The following is a 23139-nucleotide window of genomic DNA, read 5'->3' as shown; positions in this document are numbered from 1 at the left end:
TTTAGACCTACAACACAAAGAGGATGAGGTACTATACTTCTCTTTAAGAATATTATAACCAGCAAGCAGTTATATATATGTGGATACACACAAATACACAAACGTGTATGTGTGTATTATATTAAAGATTAACTAAAAACCTAGAGCACTGTTTTGCATTGGCTCTTTGAGTGTATGAATAATCAAATAAGCCAGTGTAAGTTAAGGAGATATGTCATTTCAGCATTAAAAAGTCTTCAACTTATAATTTCGAAGTGCTCAACAACCAGGCAATTTTGAGACATACAGGACATTGGATAATAACATGCTTGGGGCATTTTATACGAAGATACTTTCCACTCTTTTACTCCTCGTGTTTCTCGCTCTGTGTTTGTTATGCTCACTGTTTTACTTCCTTTCACAGGAGGATGTTTCCTGCCATGAGAGTGAAAATCACAGGCTTAGATCCACACCAGCAGTACTACATAGCAATGGATATTGTGCCTGTGGACAATAAAAGATACAGGTAAGAATGACTGTGAGATATGGAATGGCGGGCATTGCCAACATTTCAAGAAAGTGTTTAAATTGACTACATGAAGCAATTTAGCAATGTATAATGTAGAAGAGACATGAGCTGGAGGATATACAAATGATCTCTTACAGAGCACCAAGTAGAAAGCAGTAATTAAAGATAGGTAAGTGTAACTCAGGTACAGTTTGGCCTAGCAACCTCTCTTTGTCTCTGGGTAGAATGGAATCATTCAGTGTCTCCTAAAAATGAAGTAGATTTTATCTAACATTGAAAGTGATTAATGGGCCCGGCAGCGTGGCCTAACGGCTGAAGTCCCCACCCTGAACGCCCCGGGATCCCATATGGGCACCGGTTCTAATCCTGGCAGCTCCACTTCCCATCCAGCTCCCTGCTTGTGGCCTGGAAAGCAGTTGAGGACGGCCCAAAAGCCTTGGGTTCCTGCACCCGCGTGGGAGACCTGGAGGAGGTTCCAGGTTCCCAGCTTCGGATCGGCACAGCACTGGCCGTTGCGCTCACTTGGGGAGTGAATCATCGGATGGAAGATCTTCCTCTCTGTCTCCCCTCCTCTATGTATATCCGCCTTTCCAATAAAAATAAAATAAAAATCTTAAAAAAAAAAGAAAGTGATTAACATGCTGAATGATTAGGCTTGTGAGTGCTTAGCAAGTAGGGATGATGCGTTTTGGTGATAGTAAGAAGTGGACCAGTGAGATAAATCCAATTATATATACATATGTGTGTGTGTGTAGATAATAATCACCCTGAAGGTGATAGGGAGGAAGAATTGGAGAATTTGGTAAGACTTAAAAAAGACATTTGGTTAAGGAGAATTGTTGTCTTCAACACAGGCTCTGAATAAATTTGTTAATAGCTATCCCTCAACATAATTTAAAATGTAGCCTCTCTTGGATGATTCACTTGAGGGTACTTCAAAAATTAGTGGATAAGGAATTAAAAGACAAACCTGGATCAGGCAGTTAGTCTAGTGATTAAGACACAGTTCGTGACAGCTGTGTCCCACATCAGAGTGCTAGAGCTTGATACCAGCTTGAGTTTCTGACTCTGGCTTACTGCTTATGTAGACATTGGGAGGAAGCAGTGATAACTCAAATAAATGAATTCCTGTAGTCTATGTGGGAGAATTGTGTTGAGTTCTTGGCTCTCAGCTTTGGCCCCAGGTAGGGGCCATTTTGGAATCTGGGCAATAGTTTGGTGGACAAGAGCTCTTTCTCTCTGTGTGTGTCAGTTTTCTGTCTCTTCCTCTACATTGAAAAATAAAGCAGGTAAAAAGATAAGCTTATTTTGGAGCAAAAATTTTGAAATACATTCTTTTTCTAAAAATATACATTTTCCATGACCTCTTTGAAGTTCCCTCGTATGTAGTTTTCATTAGAAAAAAAAGTGGCAATTTAAGAAACACCTTTAAAAATATTTATGTATTTATTTGAAAGGCAGAGTTACAGAGAGGGGCAGAGATAGTGAGAAAGAACTTCCATCTGCTAGCTCACACCCCAAACTGTAGCAGCCAGGACGAGTTTTATGCAGATCTCCCATGTGGGTGCAGGAACCTAAGCACTTGAGCCATCTTTGGCTACTTTCCCAGGCTCATTAGGAAGGAGGAAAATTGAAAGTGAAGCATCCAAGACTGGTACCCCATATGGGATGATAGAGTTGCAGGCAGCAACTCAACATGCTATACCACAGTGCCGGCCCCATATTAGATGTCTTGAGGTCTCCATCAAATCATGGAATCATGGTTCAATTTTGAAATATTTGGAGGTTAAGAACTTGACTTCACACTGATGATTTAGAGGTGAGAAATTAATAGGACAGGCCAACACTAATATGGCTTAGGGACAGGCACATGACTGGGATTGCAGGTCTCGGCAGAAAAGATACTTCAATTGATTTTAGAGGACCTTGGAGCTGTGATTTGGACTGAATATCCCAGTCTGCCATGTCCAAATCCCATTAGATCCTTCAGAACTGCGGACATGGGAAATGCCAGGGCTACGGAGATGGCTTGTCAGAACTACAGGAAAATTGGCAGGGTCTGGAAAAAGCTGTTTTCTTTCTTATTGACAGCATCTAAATTCTGGTGGTGATTTTATGGAAAAATAATGTGGAGGAAATAAAGTTCAAAACTCTGTTGCTCAATGTGTGAATGAACTGGGAGGATTTGGTAGTGCTGCTAGGAATGGTTGCACTAGGGCCAAGACCATCCAATCCTGAAAAGTGACTCAAAATTTAAGTTCTTAGTGAGGAAATGGTTAACAAGTGAGAGCTTTGAAGAGTCTGTGCACATGGCTGCATGTTTATAGGACAATATGGAAGATGTTTTCAATAAGGAACCAAATCCTGAACAAATGGCCAAGAGCTTATATGGTTTGCATTTAAAAGGTGAAAGGTTGCAGTAAAATACCTTCTCCAAAGCCAGACACGTGGGTTCAGGATGCCAGCACGCACACAGGGGTGCATAGCAACTCGAGAGGGAGAAGAAAGGATGAGAACTGTGAGGATGTTTTCACCTTTGAGCTGTAGCTTTGATCACTAACCACAACCCTTCTCTGCCTTTTCCATCTCATCCTCTTGTCCATTTCCGTGTCAATTTTGCTTTCCTTGATTATTTACCCTCCTCTTTTTGCATTTCATTTCATTCCCATTACTTTTCTCTATCCCCTTCTTGCCTCTGTCTCTGAGTTCTGCTCTCTTCTATCCTTTCCAGATATGTGTATCATAGCTCCAAGTGGATGGTGGCTGGCAATGCCGATTCCCCTGTGCCCCCAAGAGTTTATATACACCCCGATTCTCTAGCTTCTGGAGATACCTGGATGAGACAGGTGGTCAGTTTCGACAAACTCAAGCTGACGAACAACGAATTGGATGATCAAGGACATGTGAGTTAAAGAATTCCATCTTTCCACTACTCTCATTTGCTTGAAAACTCTACAGTTTCCTGCCTTTCCAAGCAGGTAAAAATAAGAATCTCTGTGCCATTGTAAGTTACTTGAAGTAAGTAAGCACCAAAGTATTTTTTTCTTCATTTAACATTTAGCAGACATCTGCTATGTGTAAGGTTGTGTTTATCATACAAAGTCCTTGTTCTCAAGGGATTTACACTCATCTCATGGAGGTAAGACAGAAGAACAAGACAAATTAATTAATGTAAAAGAAATCATAACATTCAGTGGAATAACGCACAAGTCAATAAATAAGACAGGCAAGGGCATAATAATTTAAGCTGATTTTTTTTTCAGAAAATGTGCGCATTTTCGAGATGACTCAATTTTGAGGATTCTAGGCAGAATTAAAGCAACAAAAGTTGGTTTATCTTTGACAGTAAAAAAAAAAAAGGTAATGGATCTTCACTGAATGTCAGGATCCATTCTGGGTGATACGGGAAGGCTGATGAGATAAAAGCTGTGGTGTCTGTCTTTAAACAAGAGTTTCCCAAGGGAGGGAGAACACACATGCACCATTCACTTCCATGTGGCATAGAAGGATGGCCATAAATTCAAAATTGAATGCAAGTAATAGCAGGTAGAATTTAAAGATAGTGAGAACCCAGGCTGAAAACTTGAGGCTGCAGGGACCAACTTCTAGTATGCAGAGGTTGTCAGGCATTTCAGTGGAGTGTTTCATGGGTTACCAGAACGGATATTTAGTGTTTATCTAATTGTAGCAAATATAACATCTGCCACCCAAGACAGGGATATCCTGCTCCGTGGTTCTGTAAATGCTACCATTCTCACCATGGGAAAATACACAGATTTCCTGTATCCTGTAGAGCTCTCTCCCAATCCCAGGATCTTCCTATAGTATTGCTTGTGATTTATATTGCATGAGATCTACAAGAGATGTAGGAACCTTGAAGGCCAGGCCTGTCATGAAGAGGTGTTTCCTTTTCATTTCAGATTATTCTGCACTCTATGCACAAATACCAGCCTCGCGTTCATGTGATTCGCAAGGATTTCAGCAGTGACCTTTCGCCTACCAAGCCTGTCCCTGTGGGGGATGGGGTGAAAACGTTCAATTTTCCAGAGACAGTTTTCACCACAGTCACAGCCTATCAAAACCAGCAGGTAAGAGTCTATCCTTAAGAATCTCCCGCCCCATCATCTTTAACAGGAGCTCTCAATACTGTTTCTTGTCAGAAATCCACAGTCCTTCTATACAGCACTGGAGAGGTTGAATAACGGTCACCAGTCTTGCAGGACACATAGGACATTGGTCATGACAATATGGTCATGCTCAGCAGTGCCTGGCATGGTCCAAAGTTGGATCAGAAATACGCTCTTTGATCATGAAGATCCATGCTCCCAAGTTCTCTTCAAGTCTGTCTTCATGATCTGGAGTATATCCTGTCGCACGATCATCCTAGTGTGGAATTTTTTTTTTTTTCCAATTCTGAGGTTTGAGCCAGGTATTCCTGTTCCCTGCCAATTTCTATGTATCAGTCCCCCAGGTTACATCAAAGCCACCAATCTTCTGAAACTCTGTTTATGATCCGTCATTTCCATGTACACATATGACTAAATTTACCTCCTGTGGCCACTGGCCACATCATAAGAGATGTATATTTAAAAAAATATTTATATAATTATTTGAGAGAGAGAGAGAGAGAGAGAGAGAGAGAATGTTATCTTTGCTGGTTCACACCCCCGGTAAAGGCAGGGCAAGGCCAGGCTGAAGGCAGGACTCAGGAACTTTATATTGAGCTCCAATATGGTTGGTGAGGTCCCAAGATTTGGGCTACCTTCAGCTGCTTTCTCTGGTGCATTTACAGGAATCAGGATCAGAAATGGAATAATCACAGGTATAACTGGCACTTTGATATTGGATGTGACATCACTAGTAACACCTTGACCCACTGCACCAATTCAGTCCTGGTTATGCACATTTTTATGTCTTTAACACACATCACACCTTTCATTCAGTTCTTTTTTTTTCATCGGTTCTATTGAGAACTTACTAGGTTCTAGCATTAATAGGAAATTAGAGTTGTATAGAGTTATTAGGTGGATTCTTTTCCTTAAGAAAAATTTTAGTTGAAGAAAAGATATGTAAATATATTGATTATATAGTGGAATACTTCAAGGACAGAGACATGGACAAAATCATTGTTAGTTTGGGTAATAGGGGAATATGTGACACCTTTTCTGGTAACACTTGTGCATGAACTAGCCAGACTAATGCAGGAAATATGTGGGTGGGAGAGAGCTGGGAGAAGCCATGGATGGAGGCATTATGAACATTTGAAACACTGTCCTTTTCCTTTCCTTTCCTTTCCTTTCCTTTCCTTTCCTTTCCTTTCCTTTCCTTTCCTTTCCTTTCCTTTCCTTTCCTTTCCTTTCCTTTCTTTTCTTAAGCAAGTTTTAAGTTTTATTCCTACTTAGGGACCAGATATTTCCATTGGAAAAAATTATGGAATTGAAGAATAATTTAAACTGTTTTGTTATATCTCAATTTTATTTATTTTCCTTCTTTTTAATTTTAAATTTTATTCTTTATTTTATGATACAATTCCATAGGCTCTGGGATTTCCCTTACTCTCTCCCCAAGCTCCCTCCTCGCCCCTGACTGATTTCCCCCATATTTTTAAAATAGTGTGGTCCTTCATAAGCAGTCATAAGGCCATCATTGTCTTATCTAAGTATATCCTGACATTGTGGGTATGGACATTAGCAGATAATCCAGCATCCTATTGTCAAGATATTTTTAACATTGGAGTTCATCTTTGATTTGAAAGTAGAGTTGCATATGGCATTGTGTCTTCACATCTGGATATGATAGTCTCTATTACATAGTTACGATACACCCCCCCTTAAATGAATAGCCATAAAACAAAATCGACAACATGAATGAAGTAAAAAAAATTCACAATACCATGAAGTTAAATAACATGCTACTGAATGACCAATGTGTCGATGGAAAACAAGAAATCTTCCGGGAGAAAAAAAATGCTACTGCATGACCTATGAGTCATTGAAGAATTTAATAAGAGAAAAGAAACTATTTTGAAGAAATAAAAACATCAAAAACCATGAGTTGCAGCAAAAACAGTATCAAAAGGGCTATTGATCCTGTATTTAGCATGAAGAACACCTTTTATTAGAGAGGACATATAATGTGCATCCCTTTGGGACTGACTTGTTTCACTGAGCATAATGATCTCTAGTTGGGACCATTTGGTAGCAAATTGAATAATTTAATTCTTTTTAGTGGCTGAGTAGTATTCCGTGGAGTAGATATACCACAGTTTCTTTATTCACTCCTCTTTTGATGGGCATCTGGGTTTTTTCCATATCTTTGCTTTTGCAGATTGTACTGCTGTGAATATAGGATTACAGATCCCTTTCTCACAGGCAGATCTCATTTTATTTGGAAATATTCCCAGAAGTGGGATAGCTGGGTCAAATGGCAGATTTATTCTCACTTCTCATGGCCTCTTCCATACCGACTTCACAGTGATTGTACTAGCCTACACTCCTACCAGTAATGAAGGAGGGTACCTTTCTCTCTCATCCATGCCAGTAGGTGTTGCTAGTAGAGTTCTGAATGTAGGCCAACCTCACTGGAGTTAGGTGGAATCTCAATGTGGTTTTCATTTGTGTCTCCCTGATGGCTAGGGAGCATGAGCCTTTTTCCGTATGTGTATCAGCCATTTATTGGCATCAGTTGTGGAGGCCAGGAGAGCCATTGTTGTAACCTGAATTGAAACTAGAAAGCTGTAGCTCACTGTGACAATTGAAAAGGACGAAGCACGGGTGTCTGAAATTCCCTTCATTACCGTACTTCCTCTCATGGTCTCTCAATGTCCAGGTACTAAATCTGTTGTTTACTTCCAGATTGTGATGATTTACATGGAATTCGAGTTGACATACCTGTTTTGATTTCTGACCTTTTTACTGACAAATTGTGTGACCCTGAGTAAGTTTCTTAACCCCTTTCAACTTGTGTTTTCTGGTCTGGAAATATGCCTGCTTCAAGGAGTTCCAAGGACTAGCTGAAAGCAGGTGGCTTTCAGAAGCCTGGCATACAGCAATTAATAATCTTTCTTAATGGTTTAATCTATTCAGGCACAAAGGAGATGGAGAAAGTAGAGGCAATTTTAAGGAATTAGTTGCTTATTAAGGAATACATACATCGTTGAGAGTTGGAGGAGCTACACTGGCTCTAGGAATGATTAGGATCAATAGGTTATTACTTTGATCTTTCATGTTGATGAATTCATAATGTGCTGACATTCAAAATAGATGAGTCATACTAAATTCTGCTCATTTTGAGATCAAGATAACAGCTTTTGCCTGTTTGACAAGCCCCAATCCCTGGACAAATCCATAAGCATGCTTGTTGAACATTCCCTGTGGCTGTGTAGATATGATTTAATATAGTACTATGTCTTCTAGTGTAAAATAATACACTCAGATTTTTTCCCAGGAATCTTGAAGTCTGCATGCTATAGGTCAGAGCTGTTAGCGAACATCAATTTTCAGATTTGTCTTTGTAGATGATTGTGGTATAAATTTTCGGAGTCATATTTATATATTACTGTGTTTTTACCCCCTTGGCATTCTAAAATGACAACAGTTGATATTTTATGGAGAAACTTCACTCTTTTTGAGGGATTTGTTATGAGGCTTATGCAATAGGAACAGGAGGAGAGTCAGTGATGGATCATCACTGTTCTCAGGAAGTTTGGAGGAATATAAGCAAGGAGGGACAATAGAGAAAATATAGTCACAGTGGAAAGCTACCCAGTCCTCCCAATGAGAAGTAGGGTTCTGTTCCACAGACAGTAATGGGAAAGACAATTGGAAACAGGACACCCATCCTGCATGCTAAAATGTTTCTCTGGGAAGTTTATTTTCTCTTTTCAGGCTTCTGTGTCTTTTTCTAGAAAACGAGGAGTTGACAGATGCCTTCCAAAGTCTCTTATAACTCTGGCATTCATATTTATTCCATTATTTCTCTGCATGATTAGTAAAGCCTATTTACTTATTTATTTTCATCTACTTGAAGGAGTGATCGAGAGGGAGAGCAAGAAAGATTGAGAAAGAGCAGGTATCTTCTAGCCACTGATTCACTGCTCAAAAGCAAGGACAGTTTTTTTTTTTAAAAAGATTTATTATTATTGGAAAGCCGGATATACAGAGAGGAGGAGAGACAGAGAGGAAGATCTTCTGTCTGATGTTTCACTCCCCAAGCGAGCCGCAACGGCCGGTGCTGTGCCGATCCGGAGCTGGGAACCTGGAACCTCTTTCAGGTCTCCCACGCGGGTGCAGGGTCCCAAAGCTTTGGGCCGTCCTCGACTGCTTTCCCAGGCCACAAGCAGGGAGCTGGATGGGAAGTGGAGCTGCTGGGATTAGAACCGGCGCCCATATGGGATCCTGGGGCATTCAAGGCAAGGACTTTAGCCGCTAGGCCACGCCACCGGGCCCTCAGGGGCACTTTAATACTGTAACAGCAAGGACAAGGCCAGGCTGGAGCCAAAGAATCCAACTCCATTCATGTCTACCATGTGGGTGGCAGAGGCCCAAATATTTGGGCTATTATGTGCTGCCTCCCAGCATGTGTCAGCACGAAGCTGGGTTAAAGTGATACAGGTGTGATTTTAAACTGTACCCCAATGGGACATTGCAAGTGAAGGCTCAAGCTACTGTGCTATTGCTCCTGCATCTCTACATTATTTTTAAAATGAGGATTTGGAGAAATTTATTGTCTTCAAACTGAGGCAACTGACACATGATTTTCAACCAGTGAAAATTACTAGAAATTCATATTGATAAACTTAAAAATATTCTACAACATTCTAGCTGAACACATATTTAGCATGTCCATATTTGAGAGATGAGAACCTGGTGTTTTCTTGCTGATAAACAAAATAGTTCAAACTATTCTGACTGTTGTGACTCTTCTCAACCCTGCCTGCTGTTAAAACTTGTGTCCTTGGTGCCTTCGGCCACATTCCGCAGGCTAGATGCTTGCCTCTCTCCCACATCCCATCTTGTAGGAAGCTGAGTCATGTCTACAGACAGAATCTCTTCTTCCCAAACTCACTGCTTCTGTCCTTGTTCTGGACTGACTGCCCGTGGACTTTGAATAGCCTCCAATTAGGATCTGAACGGCAAGCTTAGTGTCTCACAAGTCAATTCCTACAGCACCGAAAGCTACATGTGTCTAAAGCATAGTGCTGTTTGTGTCATTTTTGAGAGAAAAAAACTATATCTGTATGTATTTACCAAGTTACTTGAAGGGTAGAGGTGGGAGAGAGAGAGAGAGAGAGAGAGATCCCATCTGCTGGTTTGTTTCCAAATTACATGCAATAGCTCGGGTATGGCAGGCAAAAAATCAAATGCAGGAACTAAATTCCATATGAATGACAAGAAGCCACGTAGTTTGCACCATCACTTTCTGCCTCCTGGGGTGTGCACTAGCAGGAAGCTGGATATGGAGCAGGGCTGAGACCTGAACTCAGGCAGTCTGATCTGGTATATGGACATCTCAAGCTGTGTTTCAACTGCTGGGCACCAAATGTCTCAAAGGTGCTCTAAGGCTGATGACAACTATTTAGGTTCAGTTTTTCTCTTTCCCCATCATACATCCACAAGAGTGCATTCAGCAAGTTGAGTTTTTGCTGTTATGTGGGCTTTGTAGCTGCCTTGTGTTTGCACACACATACTGTTTCTATTTCCAGGATTGCATTTCCCACTCCTTTTTATCTATCTACCCCCTCCACATCTTCAAGTTTGGTAAAAACACTATGTTGCAAATTTCTTTACTGCTCAACCTCTCCCAAGCCTTCTGCCTCACAACTCTTACTGTGTTGGAAGCTACGTGCTTGTGTACAATCTTCCTCTTTACATTTTTGGGTTTTTAAGAATAACGTTGTGCTGTGTATGAAATATGGTATAAACTGCCAGTCAGAACTGAAGAGATTCAAATTCCAGCTGACAGGCTAAGATTTCTTTCATGAAGCACACCATGTCAGTATTATTTGCAAATCATTGCTTTGGTCTGAATCAGTAGCGTTCTGTATAGCAGGTTTTTTTTAATGGTCCACTGGAAAATCAGAATAATAAAGACAATGTAGGGACTTGCTATAAACAATCAGCTTAATAGACCGTATGGTATTCCATTTTGTCTTTTCTACTTTTGTGATTCAAAGATGTCACCTATTTCATAAAATAGGGTAATGGGAGAGAATGCATAGGGATTAACTCACTTCACTTGGCAGAATAGAAAATAGAAATATTGATTTTCATTCTTCAGATCTTGGGGAATGTATCAGAATTGGTCTATGATATTCTGAAGCACATGTCCATAATTCTAAGATATTCTACCCCATAGTGCACAGCACTATCTATCTATCTATCTAGTTGCTGAATAACCACATATTTGAGTGAATGACTAGTGAATTCACCTCCACTATTGGTTCCCTTATGTATCTGTGGTCTACTTCTTTAGATACAAGTAGTAGTGAAATGTGGAGAATGTGCTTCTATTGTCATGCATTATTTTATACGTTGCTTTCTTTTTTTTTCCATCTCTGTCTCCCATGTTTTCTGACTGGAAGAGAAGCAGTCGGGATATGAACCAGTGCCCATATGAGATGCTGGTATTGCAGGCAGTGGTTTTACCTGTAATATCACGACATTGGACTCTGCTTTTTTTTTTTAAGGATGCTGATATCAACATGTCTTCATGGAATTAGTGGGAAATTTACAGTGTAAAGTCTTGTCTGGTTTAAGGGCAAAAGACTGGAGAACATTGGTAATTTTTTCCCCCGAAACACAGAATTAGATTTAAAAAGCACATAGTTTCTTCAGGTAACACAGTCTTGTTGATGAGAACTGGCTACATGAACCAGATAGGAAGTCTGAAACCACAGCCAGAAAATCATTTTCTGAGTCACTCATTATATTCTAAACTATTGTGCCAGTTTTACTTTAACTTTCCAATAAAATCAGTGCAGAATTGTTTTTCATGCAGGCTAATATTTTTCATTTTATATTTTGTGCCCCGATGGAAAGTCTTTCAGGCACATGGTAAAAGAATAAAAATAGCAAAGAGAGTGTTAATAAGGTAGGCTCTTTTAACTTCGGTGCTGTAAAACCATACTCAGGATATTCAAGTTTCATTTCCTTTGTAGGCTGTGCTATTTGTGTCTGTACTGTACATTGTAAACTATATTTCATTTTTAACTGCTTCTATATTCCTGGACAGAAAAGTCAATGACAATGATTGAAATTAAAGGTGGCAAGCCAACAACCACCCCTTATGTGCACAGCCTTCAATAATTCGGATGACACAGATCAGTGTAAAGCGATGGAAATACAATCAGTGAAGAAAAACACTTTGACAATCTCTGTATTTTCCATGTCTTCATTATCACTGGACCAAGTTTGAACATAACTGCTGTAGAATAGCTTTAGCTGCACAGGAAATTACTAATGGACTTTGCTCTGACTGGAAGGATATTTAAGATTTTGTCTATAATGTATGCAGTGAAAGCAAGTAGAATTGAGAGAGGTGTTTGGTCTAGATTTCCCAAAGCTTGTTATGGTTTTGGGACTAGCCAGCTCTGATTTATACATTGTCATTAATTAATTAATTCATTAGTTCATTAACTGCTTCATTGTGAATGAAAAGTGTGTCATTCTAGGTTCTGTTTAGTAAAATGGTATATAACATAGATGTAGTTTAAAAAATGATTTTAAAGATTTTTTTTTATTTGAAAGGTACAATTACAGAGAGAGAGAGAAAGAGAGAGATGTCTTCCCAAATGACTGCAATAATCAGGGCCTGGCCATACCAAAGTCAGGAGTCCGGAACTCTGTCCAGGTCTCCCTCCTGAGTGGCACGAGCACAAGTATTGGGGCATCCTCTGCTGCTTTCTTGGGTGCATTGAAAAGGGAGCAATCTGTTCCTGAACTGGTGCTCATGTGCCACAGTGCCAGATGCCCAAATAAGAGTTCTTACTTTCGGTCCTGAGGGGCAGTGAATAAGTATGTTAAGAAATAAATATGTAGGGCTGAGTTTCGGTTTATTTGTTAAGATGCTGACATCACATCAAAATATGTGGATTCATGTCTCTGCACCAATTTCAATTCAATCTTCCTATTAATGCAGACCCCGGGAGGCAGCAGATGATAGCACAGGTAGTTTTGTTCCTGCTACCAGTATGGGAGACCTGGCTGAATTTCAGGTTCCTGACTTTGTCTTGATCAAGCTTGGCTAATGTAGGCAGTTGGGGAGTAAAGCAGCAAATGAAAACTCTCATTGTTTCTGCTTCTCAAATGAAGGAATACAAACATAAATAAGAAAATATATTTATCAATTTGTTTTAAAACAAAGTTGGAAATAAAAAGAGTGTGGTTAAGGAGAATAGAAAGGTTCTGTTTTAGAGAGATAATCAGCGAAGATAATCTGCCAGTAAACATTTAGATGGAAACATAGGTTGAGGAGTCAGCTATATGAAATGTAGAATATCTGGAGCAGGAAGTTTGAGGGGCTGGGAAGGGTCAGACCTTGATGCCTTCCGGCACTGAGAGCAGTTCAGTTTTGCCGAAGCTGAGGGTTAGTGGGGAGGAGAGTGGGTGTGGTTAGAGAGTGAGTCAGGGCCAAGGTGTGCTGGCCCTGAGGCTGGTGGAGCCTGGATACAAAGCTGACCAATAGAAGCCACTAAAGAGGATGACATGGTCTAGCTATGTGGTGTCACAGATCCCTCAGGCGTCTGTGTAGAGCAGAGATCGGATGGAGCAAAATCAAAGGAATACCAGTTCTAAGACTATTTTAAATATGTTAGTCAGGGGAGCATCTTGTCTAAGATCGAGAAGGTGGAGACAGACAGCTGTGTTTGGGGCTAACTGTCATTATTATTTAACACTGGAAATTTCTTAGATGCGTCATATGCATGCATACATATACATATATATGTAGTGTGAGTATGTAATGATATGTTTATTTTCACATACATGAATATATAATTTATGAATACATATGTATATGTGCAATCCTCTCATTTTAATGGTTATCAGATTTATTTATTTATATTTTAAAGATTTATTTATTTTTGTTTGAAAGGCAGATTTTATACAGAGAGGAGAGATAGATCTTCCATCCACTGTTTCACTCTCCAAATGTCACAATGGCCTGGGGCTGAGCCAATCCAAAGCCAGGAGTTTCCGCTGGGTCTCCCATGTGAGTGTAGTGTCCCAAGGACTTTGACCATCCTCCATTCTCAGATCATTAGCACGGAGCTGGCTTGGAAGTAGAGCAGCTGGGAATCATGCCCATATTGGATGCCAACACCTCAGGTGAGGGATTAACTTGCTATGCCATAGCACCAGCCCCAGGAGTAAGATTTATTAGCAAAGTAAAAGTGCAGACTAAAAGGAATTATAGGCACATGCAAGAGTAATGTGTGTGTGCATGTATATATATATGATTTTCTATAGATGATTTTTCACATAATTTTAATTACTCTCTCTTTTGTGAGAAGTTTTTTACTCATTTTTTCTAATTACCAAACAACAGATTTTACTGGTTTCACATTGATCCCTGATACTCTTATTTAGTTACAAGGTTTAGTTCAGGATCCGACATTGCACTCACCGGGTTTTCTTTTTCTACTCAAATGTGTGATAGTTCCTCTGACTTTCCTTAGCTTTCATTATTTGCCACTTTTAAAACTATCAGCAAATATGTTATAAAATGTCCCTTGATTCAAATTCATCTGATGCTTTCTCATGATTAGCTTGAAGTTATAGTTTTCTTTTTTACTATTATTTTGCTTTATGACAAAGTTTAATAGACACTGGGGTTTCCCCTCTCCACTCCCTAAGTTCCCTCCTCTCCCCAATGATTTCCCTTCCAATTTTAGAACGGGTGTCTTTCGTGAAGTTTCACATATCCATCATGTTGTCACTGAATTGTCTCCCAACAATAGGTGTGGACAGTGTTGGAGAGTTCAACATCTGGTCATCAGGACATTATCAGCCATCAGCCATCTTGCTCGGGACCCATCCTTCTACTGTATGCACAGAGACATACTTCTCTGTCTCCACTTATGAACATGTCAATTTCTGCTGCACTTCCATTATGTATTCTGTTAAATATAGAGCCAGTGTACATAGTCCACAACGGGGAGAAAAATAATGAACTTTCATCCACATGAAGTTAATGAACATGTAACAAAGATATCAGCATGATGCTAGGTTGGTGAAAAAGAGTGTCAAGATTCTTCCTGTAGGAGTAGATGCTGGTGTGTGACCCATGTGGCACTAATGAAAGTACAATAAAGACTAGCACATCAGTATTTATGAGAGGCATCAATAACAGTGATAAAAGGGACATTAACAATCTCAGGTGATTACAATCAGTCTCTTATGGATGATTGATAAATAAATTACATCACAAGATCTTGTTGAGAAAGGTGCATATAGCTAGGAAGTGCAAAAAGGTAAAATCACAGGTAAAATACTTCGATTTGACATCATTTTACTCTAAATTGAAAAAGGAAAGAGCCATTCCCTGGGATGATGTGAAAAACTCCCCCTAACCTTGTTAACATTGAGCCTCATTAGGGTACAATATCTTATAATTAGATGTATGTCTACCCGCATTCTTTTGCAGAAATGCATTCTGTTGATTTTCCTTGATTCCTGGTATTCTGATCTCCATTGCAGCCTTCCATTGTGGGGTTATATGTGTTTATTCTCCTCTTTGTTGTTGCTGTTGCTGTTGTTTTGTATTTTTAATGGGTGTTATATTAGAGCAAACATGATATCTGACCTTTTGGGATTGGCTCATTTCCCTTAGCACAATGGTCTCTAGTTTGACCCATTTGGCCGCAAACAATCAATTGTATTTCATTTTTTTTTAAATAGCTGAGTAGTTATTCCATACAGTGTGTGTGTATGTGTGTATATACATATACATATTTGTTTGTGGGTTTTTTTCCTCATTTTAAAAAACTTTTTTAAGATTTACTTTTCATGAAAGCCATGGTCACTGTATTGGAATAAGGTAGCAAGAACTGTAGCTTTTCAATTCTATTTTGATTTAAATATCTTGTCATGTAAACTTATTTTGAGTAAATAGTGAGGTTTTTTATTAATTTTTTTCTTCTCTGTTACTGTATCCTCTTTGCAGGGTCAAAATAAGAGACTTGAGTTCATCATGGCTGCTTGGGGGCCCGTGTTTTGGTCAGTTGGGCTCCCTGATTGAAGGTGTTGATTTGGACTGTTCTGGGGTTCCTGATTTTGATATGCTGTACTGATAAGGGAGTGCCCTGGTTGTGCTCTGCCTGTGGCCTCAGCAAGGGCTTGTTGGTCTCCCTTGCTGGTTGAGTCTCTAGTTGGGTCTCACCCAGATCCTTTGTTTGGGTACTGACAATACAGAAGCTCCTCTGTGACATGGCCAATCTGCCTTCCTTGCCATACCATGTGAGCACATCTGAGTCTTTCCCCACTACAGAAGGCTGGGAAGGCCTGGAGATTCACACTCTGTCGTCTTTCTGTTTGCTCAGGCCACATGGCAGCTTTACTTGATTGCAGCCACCCCAAGCTGTGTATGGGAGTCACCCTGTTGGTTCCCTGTGAGTCCAAGCTCACTGCTAGAGTTTGATTTGAATGGGGGAGCTCAGACACATAAGGTCCGTTTCCTTTTGTCTACTTCTTTCCCATACTCCACTGGGGTATGAGCTAGGCAGGGTTGTTACTCTCAATTTTTATCTGATGAGAATTCACTCTTTAACATATTCATGACTGTCATAGGGCAGTAAGACTTGTGGCTCTGCTGTCATCGACTTCTCTTCCTGTATTATTGGGGCCTGGGTCAAGTGGGCTGCTCTTAATGTGGGAACTGTTGGATTAAACTAAGGATTATTGAGGTTAAGAATGCATCACCTTAGTTCTCCAAAATGTTGTTTCTGTTTTCCTTTGTATTTGTAGCTGCTGTTATGTACCAGCATTAACTGTGATCTTGTTTGGTTTGTTTAGTTGAAATTGCTCTTTCCTACTGCTGAGTAACTGCAGTGCCCAAGTAATGAAAGTTTTACACCATGTGGCCTCTTGTTAGCCTCTCTCTGGCCTTCTTTTTCACTGAGCCTCTTCCTGTCTAGGCTTGGTAGATTTGGGCTCCTCAATTTTTCTTGAATATGCATTGCTTTTTTCCATTTTGATGTTCTGGCTTACACAGGGCTTTACAGAATGCTTCTCTTGTCCTTTTCCCTTCTTCTTACATTTTTCACTAAAATTCTACATGGCCTCAAGTCCTGGGTCATACACTGCTTATAGTGTGAGACCTCGGAGCCTTTCCACTTGGAATAATTACTCCTTCCTCCAAGCTGTCCTCGTGCTTTGCCTTGATTATGTATTTTATCACCTTGTGTTTTATATTGTAATGTAGTGCTCATATCTGTTCCCCCCCCCATTAGATTATAAGCATTGTGGAGTAAAATCTGACACTGCAGGTCCATCTATGTACTGTCCATCTTTCTGTATCACCCGTGTTGCCCAGCACGTTGCTTTGTATATTAAGAAACATTTGATGAATAATGAGTGGCACAAAACACACTCTTCATAAAGTATACTCAATCTCATATTAAAACTTTGATATGAGTGTAGAAGTGTCATTATTCCTCACATTTGGTGATACTTGTCTATTAAATTTCTTTGTAGATCCCTTGGCCTGGATTCCAAGGAGTTGTGGAAGATAGGTTTGCAGCCATTTCTGTCAGGGCCATGAGGTAGAATGTCATTATATTTATTAGGGTCTGTGGAGACCCCCAAAACATGGCAGCACAATCATATATCAGTAACTGCTATCATAAATGAGCTGGACAGGATAAGCCAACTTGAAAGAGAAAATAAAATATTATAACCCCAACTTGAAAAGAAAATATGGTGCATGTTTTATTGCTGTGGATTATGGAGGAAGAAAAAACTGATTTTAAGTCAAACACAGAAAAACAGTGATACTCTTTAAACTCAATACAGTATTCACATGGCAGACACCGGACTTCAGAAAAGCAAACCTTCAGGCCCTGCTCTGGTCTATAAAATAGATGTAAAATTGCTTTTGCTACATTATTAGTGTGCCCGTCTAGAGGCAAGGAGTGTTTCAGGAGAAAAAATAACCTTGAAGTCAAAATGGTTCTTTCAAATCGGAGTCTGTTGGTCAGAATCTCACATTGCATTTTAAAGATCTTTAAAAGACTCTGGCTTTTGCAAATTCCATTTGTGATGAACTGAGATAGAAGAGGGACTAGGAAAGATTGATAACATAGGAAATAGCATTAGCTGTTTTAGTGGTAAGTTGTGCAATAATCAGAAAAATGAAGATGGTCTCAAATAGTAAGATTTCCTTACTTTGGAATGACCGGTCCATTGAGAGTGCCTTTCCTTGTTTGTTGAACCTCCTAGCCCTCACCTATGTGCTCTGTCTCCACTGCTTGAATATAGTGAGTCATTAACATCTGGTTGAGACACAAAGGTATCAAAGTGCTGCTCATGTTCAAGGTTAAAAGCAGAAACACTAAGCACATATGGAATATGTTGGTCAGGCTCGTTCCATTCTAGAGGTACAGAGGTCATTTATACAATGGTGGGTCGTGTTTGTTGGGACTAAGATGCAATGCAGTGGATTGTGGAATTTATGTCCTGAGTAGAAATGACCCAGATGTCCCCAAGAACCTGTCTGTCTTTGCTGACACATTTGTATGTGTTTGGTTTGCTCAGCCTACTGAGGCTGACTTCTCATAAGTCTTGAATGAGATGTGCTGCACCGTGCCTCAATTTGGTCTCAAATTTACTCTCAGTAAAACCTGACACAAGTCTAGCTACTTACTTTGTCTTTGCGTGGACATTTCAGGTCATTAAATGAGCAATTTTCATTGGCAGGAAAGGCACAGCTTCAGAGAAGTAGGACATAAAGATGATTATTTGAGTCTTTCAGTCTGAGAAGGATTGTCTTTTGTTGTCTGACTTGAACTGGCTCCATTCATTCATAGCTCGCTCACTTGCCCACTGTTCATTTACTCATTCATTCATCACGTGTTTTTTTTAATGCCTTTTGTGTGTCACATACCATGAACTTGACTATTGCCCAGTTTTCCATTTCAATGTCTCTCCAGGAAAGTGATTTATCACCACATTGGGACAAATAAAATGAGCTGAAGAGAGTTTATGGAGTCACACGTTGGGCAAGTCTTGGTTGTTAAAAGTGAGTCAGATGGTCACACATCTGCCTGCCAGGCCATGTCCTGTATCAAGCTTCAGTTTAATTCCCAAACTAAAAAGAAACTAAATAAAAACAATAGCTGTTATTCACAGAATGGTTTTTGTTACGTTTCTATGAATAGCTGAAAAAAAAAAATGAAATCAACCATCATAAAGATAATTCATGTTTATGTGTTTATTTTTAGATCACCAGGTTAAAAATTGACCGAAACCCTTTTGCTAAAGGATTCAGAGATTCTGGAAGAAACAGGTAAGACTAATTGAAGAAGAAACTCACTGACAGTTATTTCCTATGGGACCTTGCTTTCTGACACTTGACTGGTGATTCTTGGCTCCTGAGCTTGAAAAACTACCCGTGTGCTTTGCCACTCTGTTGATGTTGCTTAAGAGAAGTAGACAGCTGATTCAGGAATCAAAAAAATTGCCTCCTAAAGATGGAATTGTCCAGATTCATTGTTGATAGCATGTAAAACACCACATCAAGTTCATGACAATATTTCCTGCCCTACGTCATACTTGACAGTTGGGTCACTTCAAACAAACTATATGATAATTTATTATTATCAAAGGAGTATTTTTTCCTGATAAACACATTATATATAAATATGTAATGTATTTCCAGTGGTAACAGTGCCACTTTTCTTTATTTTTTATAAAAGATTTATTTTATTTATTTGAAATGCACAGTTAGAGAGTTAGAGGGAGAAGCTTACACAGAGAGATTGCTTACTGTCCAAGCGGCCCTGACAGCTAGGACTGGCAGTCTGAAGGTGGGAGCTTCTTCCAGGTGTCCTATATGGGCACAGGATCTGAAGGGCTTAAGTCATTTTCTGTTGCCTTCTCAGGCACATTAACAGGAAGCTGGATTGGAAGTGAAGCGACTGACTTGAACCAGGGCACCTAGTGGGTGCAGGCATTGCAGTTGGTGGTTTTTTACATCCTGTGCCACAACAGCAGGCCCAGCACCACTTTTCTTGATCATTGTTAGAACTAAGTTATTATACAGTGAGAACCTTTGGAACTGCTGAGCTTTGTAGGCTGTTACTTCTCACTGCAAATGGCCTTAAAAGCTATGATGGTTTTCTAGTTGATTTTTTTCTGCTTTGTAAATTTTTCTTGTCCCTCCCTTTCTATATAAAATGAAAATCTCTTACTTTGGAAAGTTAAAAGAGAGAGCTGAAAAGGCTAGGAAACCAGATTTACCTAGGATTATTCAGTCAGAAAATTTCATCTTATTGAAATGATGTTGGATGAGTAAATGTGACATGTGTGTCAACAAATGTTTACATTAATGATCATGTATTTTTCATTATTTTGGGGGCATTTATTTACTTCTGAATGACATGTTATATTTTTCCCCCAGGAGTTATCTTTTGTATTATCTCAGAAATAACTATTAGATAAACTAAAAACATCCTAAAAATAATTTTGTTAAATATTTAGTACACTAAAATAGCTGTGGTGATAATTTTTTATGACATACTTTATGAACGCACTTATTCCAATCTTATTTTGTAAAGGTTTATTTCTTTTAAAATGTCAAAATTGTGAAAGGGGAAAAAGAAGATAGAAAAGGAGAAAGAGAGAGAGTTTTCTATTGTTTTACTAGACACGTTGCTGCAATGGCCAGGCTCAGCCAGACGAAAGCCAGAGCTTCCACATGGATGCAGGCCTTCCACTGCTTTTTCTCCAATAGGAGGCAGCTGGATCAGCAGTGGAGCAGCAGGGACTTGAACCATTATCCATAGGGAATGCCAGTTTTGCAGGTGGTGGCTCCATCTCCTGCACCACAACAGGACTTCTTTTCAAAATTCTTACCATATGTTTAAAACACATTTAGATTTCTAAAATGTTCTTTCCTTTTAAAGAATTATGTATTTGTATTTGAAAGGCATATTTACAAAGAAAAGGAGAGAGAGAGAGTGAGTGAGAGAGAGAGAGAGAGAGAGAGAGAGAGAGAAAGAGGAGATCTTCCACCTGCTAGTTCACTGTCAAAATTGTCGCAATGGCCAGAGCTGAACTGATCCAAAGCCAGGAGTCAGGAGCTTCCTCTGAGTCTCTCACATGGGTTCAGAGTCCCAAGGCTTTGGGACATCCTCTACTACTTTTGTAGGCCAGTGGAAGGGAGGTGGATCGGGCCTGGTATAGTAGCTTAGTGGCTAAAGTCCTTGCCTTGAACGTGCTACAATCCTATATGGGTGCCGGTTCTAATCTTGGTGGTCCCGCTTCCCATCTGGCTCCCTGCTTGTTGCCTGGGAAAGCAGTTGAGCATGGCCCAAAGCCTTGGGACCATGCACCCACGTGGAAGACACGGCTTCAGACTGGCTCAGCTGCAGCCGTTGTGGCCACTTCTGGAGTGAATCATTGGATGAAAGATCTTCCTCTCTGTTTTTTTCCAATAAAAATAAATAAACCTTAAAAAGAAGAAAAAAGAATGGAGGTGAATGGGAAGCAGAGCAGCCAGGACTTGAATCTGTAACCATATGGGATGTTGATAGCTCATTGAGCCATAGCATCAGCCCTCAAACACATTTAGATTTACATGAGGTGGTATTTACCTTAGATTCTTAAAGAATGTATCTACTGAATAAATAATACTTAAACTTCTGCTTTACGGATAACACAGTTGAGCAATATGTTCTCGATCAAGCAACTTGCTAATGATAGAGTCCACTAAAACTCAGGTGTATGGACCCCGGGCCAACACTTGCCTGTTTGGATAATCTTTGCTAAAATAAGACGATTGTCCTTATGTTCAAAGTTTAGCTGGTAAGAATTAGTGTCTATTCCTTGCATTTAAGTTGGGCTATCCTCTTCATCCTCTTCAGCGTATGTTTTATGTCCATGTCACTGCATCCTGTCGCATCCTATACCCTTGTGCTTAATGAAGATGCTGTTAGTGGTAAATAGATCAAAATGGATGCTGGTCTTTCATGAAAAAGCCACTGCATCTGTTGTAATGGTGATGCTTGGAGGGCAGGACATTCATGTCAGGCTACTTGTGAAGACAGGATGTCTGACAAGGGCATTTAAAAAAATCTTTTACTTGGAGTTCATGGATGGATTTCAAGGTTTCTAAACGTATGTAGGGATGAATACCTCCATATTTTTTTCTGGGGAGAAATCTAGAACTTTATTCACCTTTTCAAAATAGTCCATGACCAAAGTAAAGTGCTCCTGCTATAGACGTAACTATCTTACTCCAGGGGACAAACCTACCAACGTTAGCTTTTTAACCGTTTCGTTCTTTGTTTCTAACTTCTTCATCTTTAGTGGCAATGGTAGGGTGTATTTTTGTTTTTTTCCTAGCACTTGGAGTTCTTGCTTGTTTTTCTTAAAGATTTTTATTTATTGTTATTGGAAAGGCAGATATACAAAGAGGAGGAGAGACAGAGGGGAAGATCTTCTGTCCGATGGTTCACTCCCCAAGTGGCCGCAATGGCCAGTGCTGCGCCGATCTGAAGCCAGGAGCCAGGAATTTCTTTCCAGGTCTCCCACGCGGGTGCAGGGTCCCAATCCTCTGGGCCATCCTCGACTGCTTTCCCAGGCCACAAGCAGGGAGCTGGATGGGAAGTGGAGCTGCCGGGGTTAGAACCGGCACCCATATGGGATCCCGGGGCATTCAAGGTGAGGACTTTAGCTGCTAGGCCACGCCGCCGGGCCCTTGCTTATTTCATTTCATTTTATTTTATTTTTAAAGAATTTTGGGTCAGTGTTTCTGAGCTTGAATTTGGTTCCTTAATTAGTGCTTTCCTGTTAACATGTACACTATCCCTGGAATTTGCCCTCCAGGTTTGCTGTGACCACTTAGTTTCTGTATTGCATAGGCCATCAAGAAGGTACCTTTGTCAGTTGTTGGTAACTGTGAAGAAGCTTTTCAGATTAGAGGTAGAGGGAGTGATAGCTACTTTTGTGGTGTGATCAGGGGTGATCTCTGATAAGGAGCAATGGGTGATGTAAGAGAAGCTTCCAGGTACCTGATTCCTGAAAGAGGAAAAAGAATGTTTTTGCAGTGTTAAGGAAGTCCTGTAGCTTCAGAGCATGTCCCCTATCCAGAAATATGAGATGGGAAGTACAGAGGCATGACTTAGAACAGAAAACTGGGACCTGGCATGATAGCCTAGTGGCTAAATGCTCACCTTGCATCTACCGTCATCCCATGTGGGCACTGGTTTGTGTTCTGGATGCTCTGCTTCCCATCCAGCTCCCTGCTTGTGGCTTAGGAAAGCAGTGGAGGATGGTTCAAAACCTTGGGACCCTGTACTACATGGGAGACCTGGAAGAAGCTCCTGATCAGCTTAGCTCTGGCTGTTGCGGCCACTTGGGCAGTGAAACAGCAGACCGAAGATCTTTCTTTCTGTATCTCCTTCTCTCTGTATA

The 23139-nt window shown here is 40.1% G+C and overlaps 1 protein-coding gene across 1 annotated transcript in view; it reads left to right on the top strand.

Annotated features, from left to right (window-relative positions):
- The window catches only part of TBX15 (T-box transcription factor 15), a 129047-nt gene that overhangs the window by 79984 nt on the left and 25924 nt on the right, over nt 1-23139 (top strand). Inside the window, exons 3-6 of the mRNA XM_004581863.3 lie at nt 404-505; nt 3240-3411; nt 4429-4596; nt 18945-19009. Of these exons, the coding sequence (XP_004581920.1) occupies nt 404-505; nt 3240-3411; nt 4429-4596; nt 18945-19009 (507 nt within the window). The remainder of the gene's footprint in view (nt 1-403; nt 506-3239; nt 3412-4428; nt 4597-18944; nt 19010-23139) is intronic.

The sequence above is a fragment of the Ochotona princeps genome, chromosome 2 (assembly GCF_030435755.1).
Source record: "Ochotona princeps isolate mOchPri1 chromosome 2, mOchPri1.hap1, whole genome shotgun sequence".
NCBI classification, from domain to species: Eukaryota; Metazoa; Chordata; class Mammalia; order Lagomorpha; family Ochotonidae; genus Ochotona; species Ochotona princeps.
The sequence above is the reverse complement of the archived record's forward strand: the minus strand, read 5'-3'. Positions and strand labels throughout refer to the sequence as shown.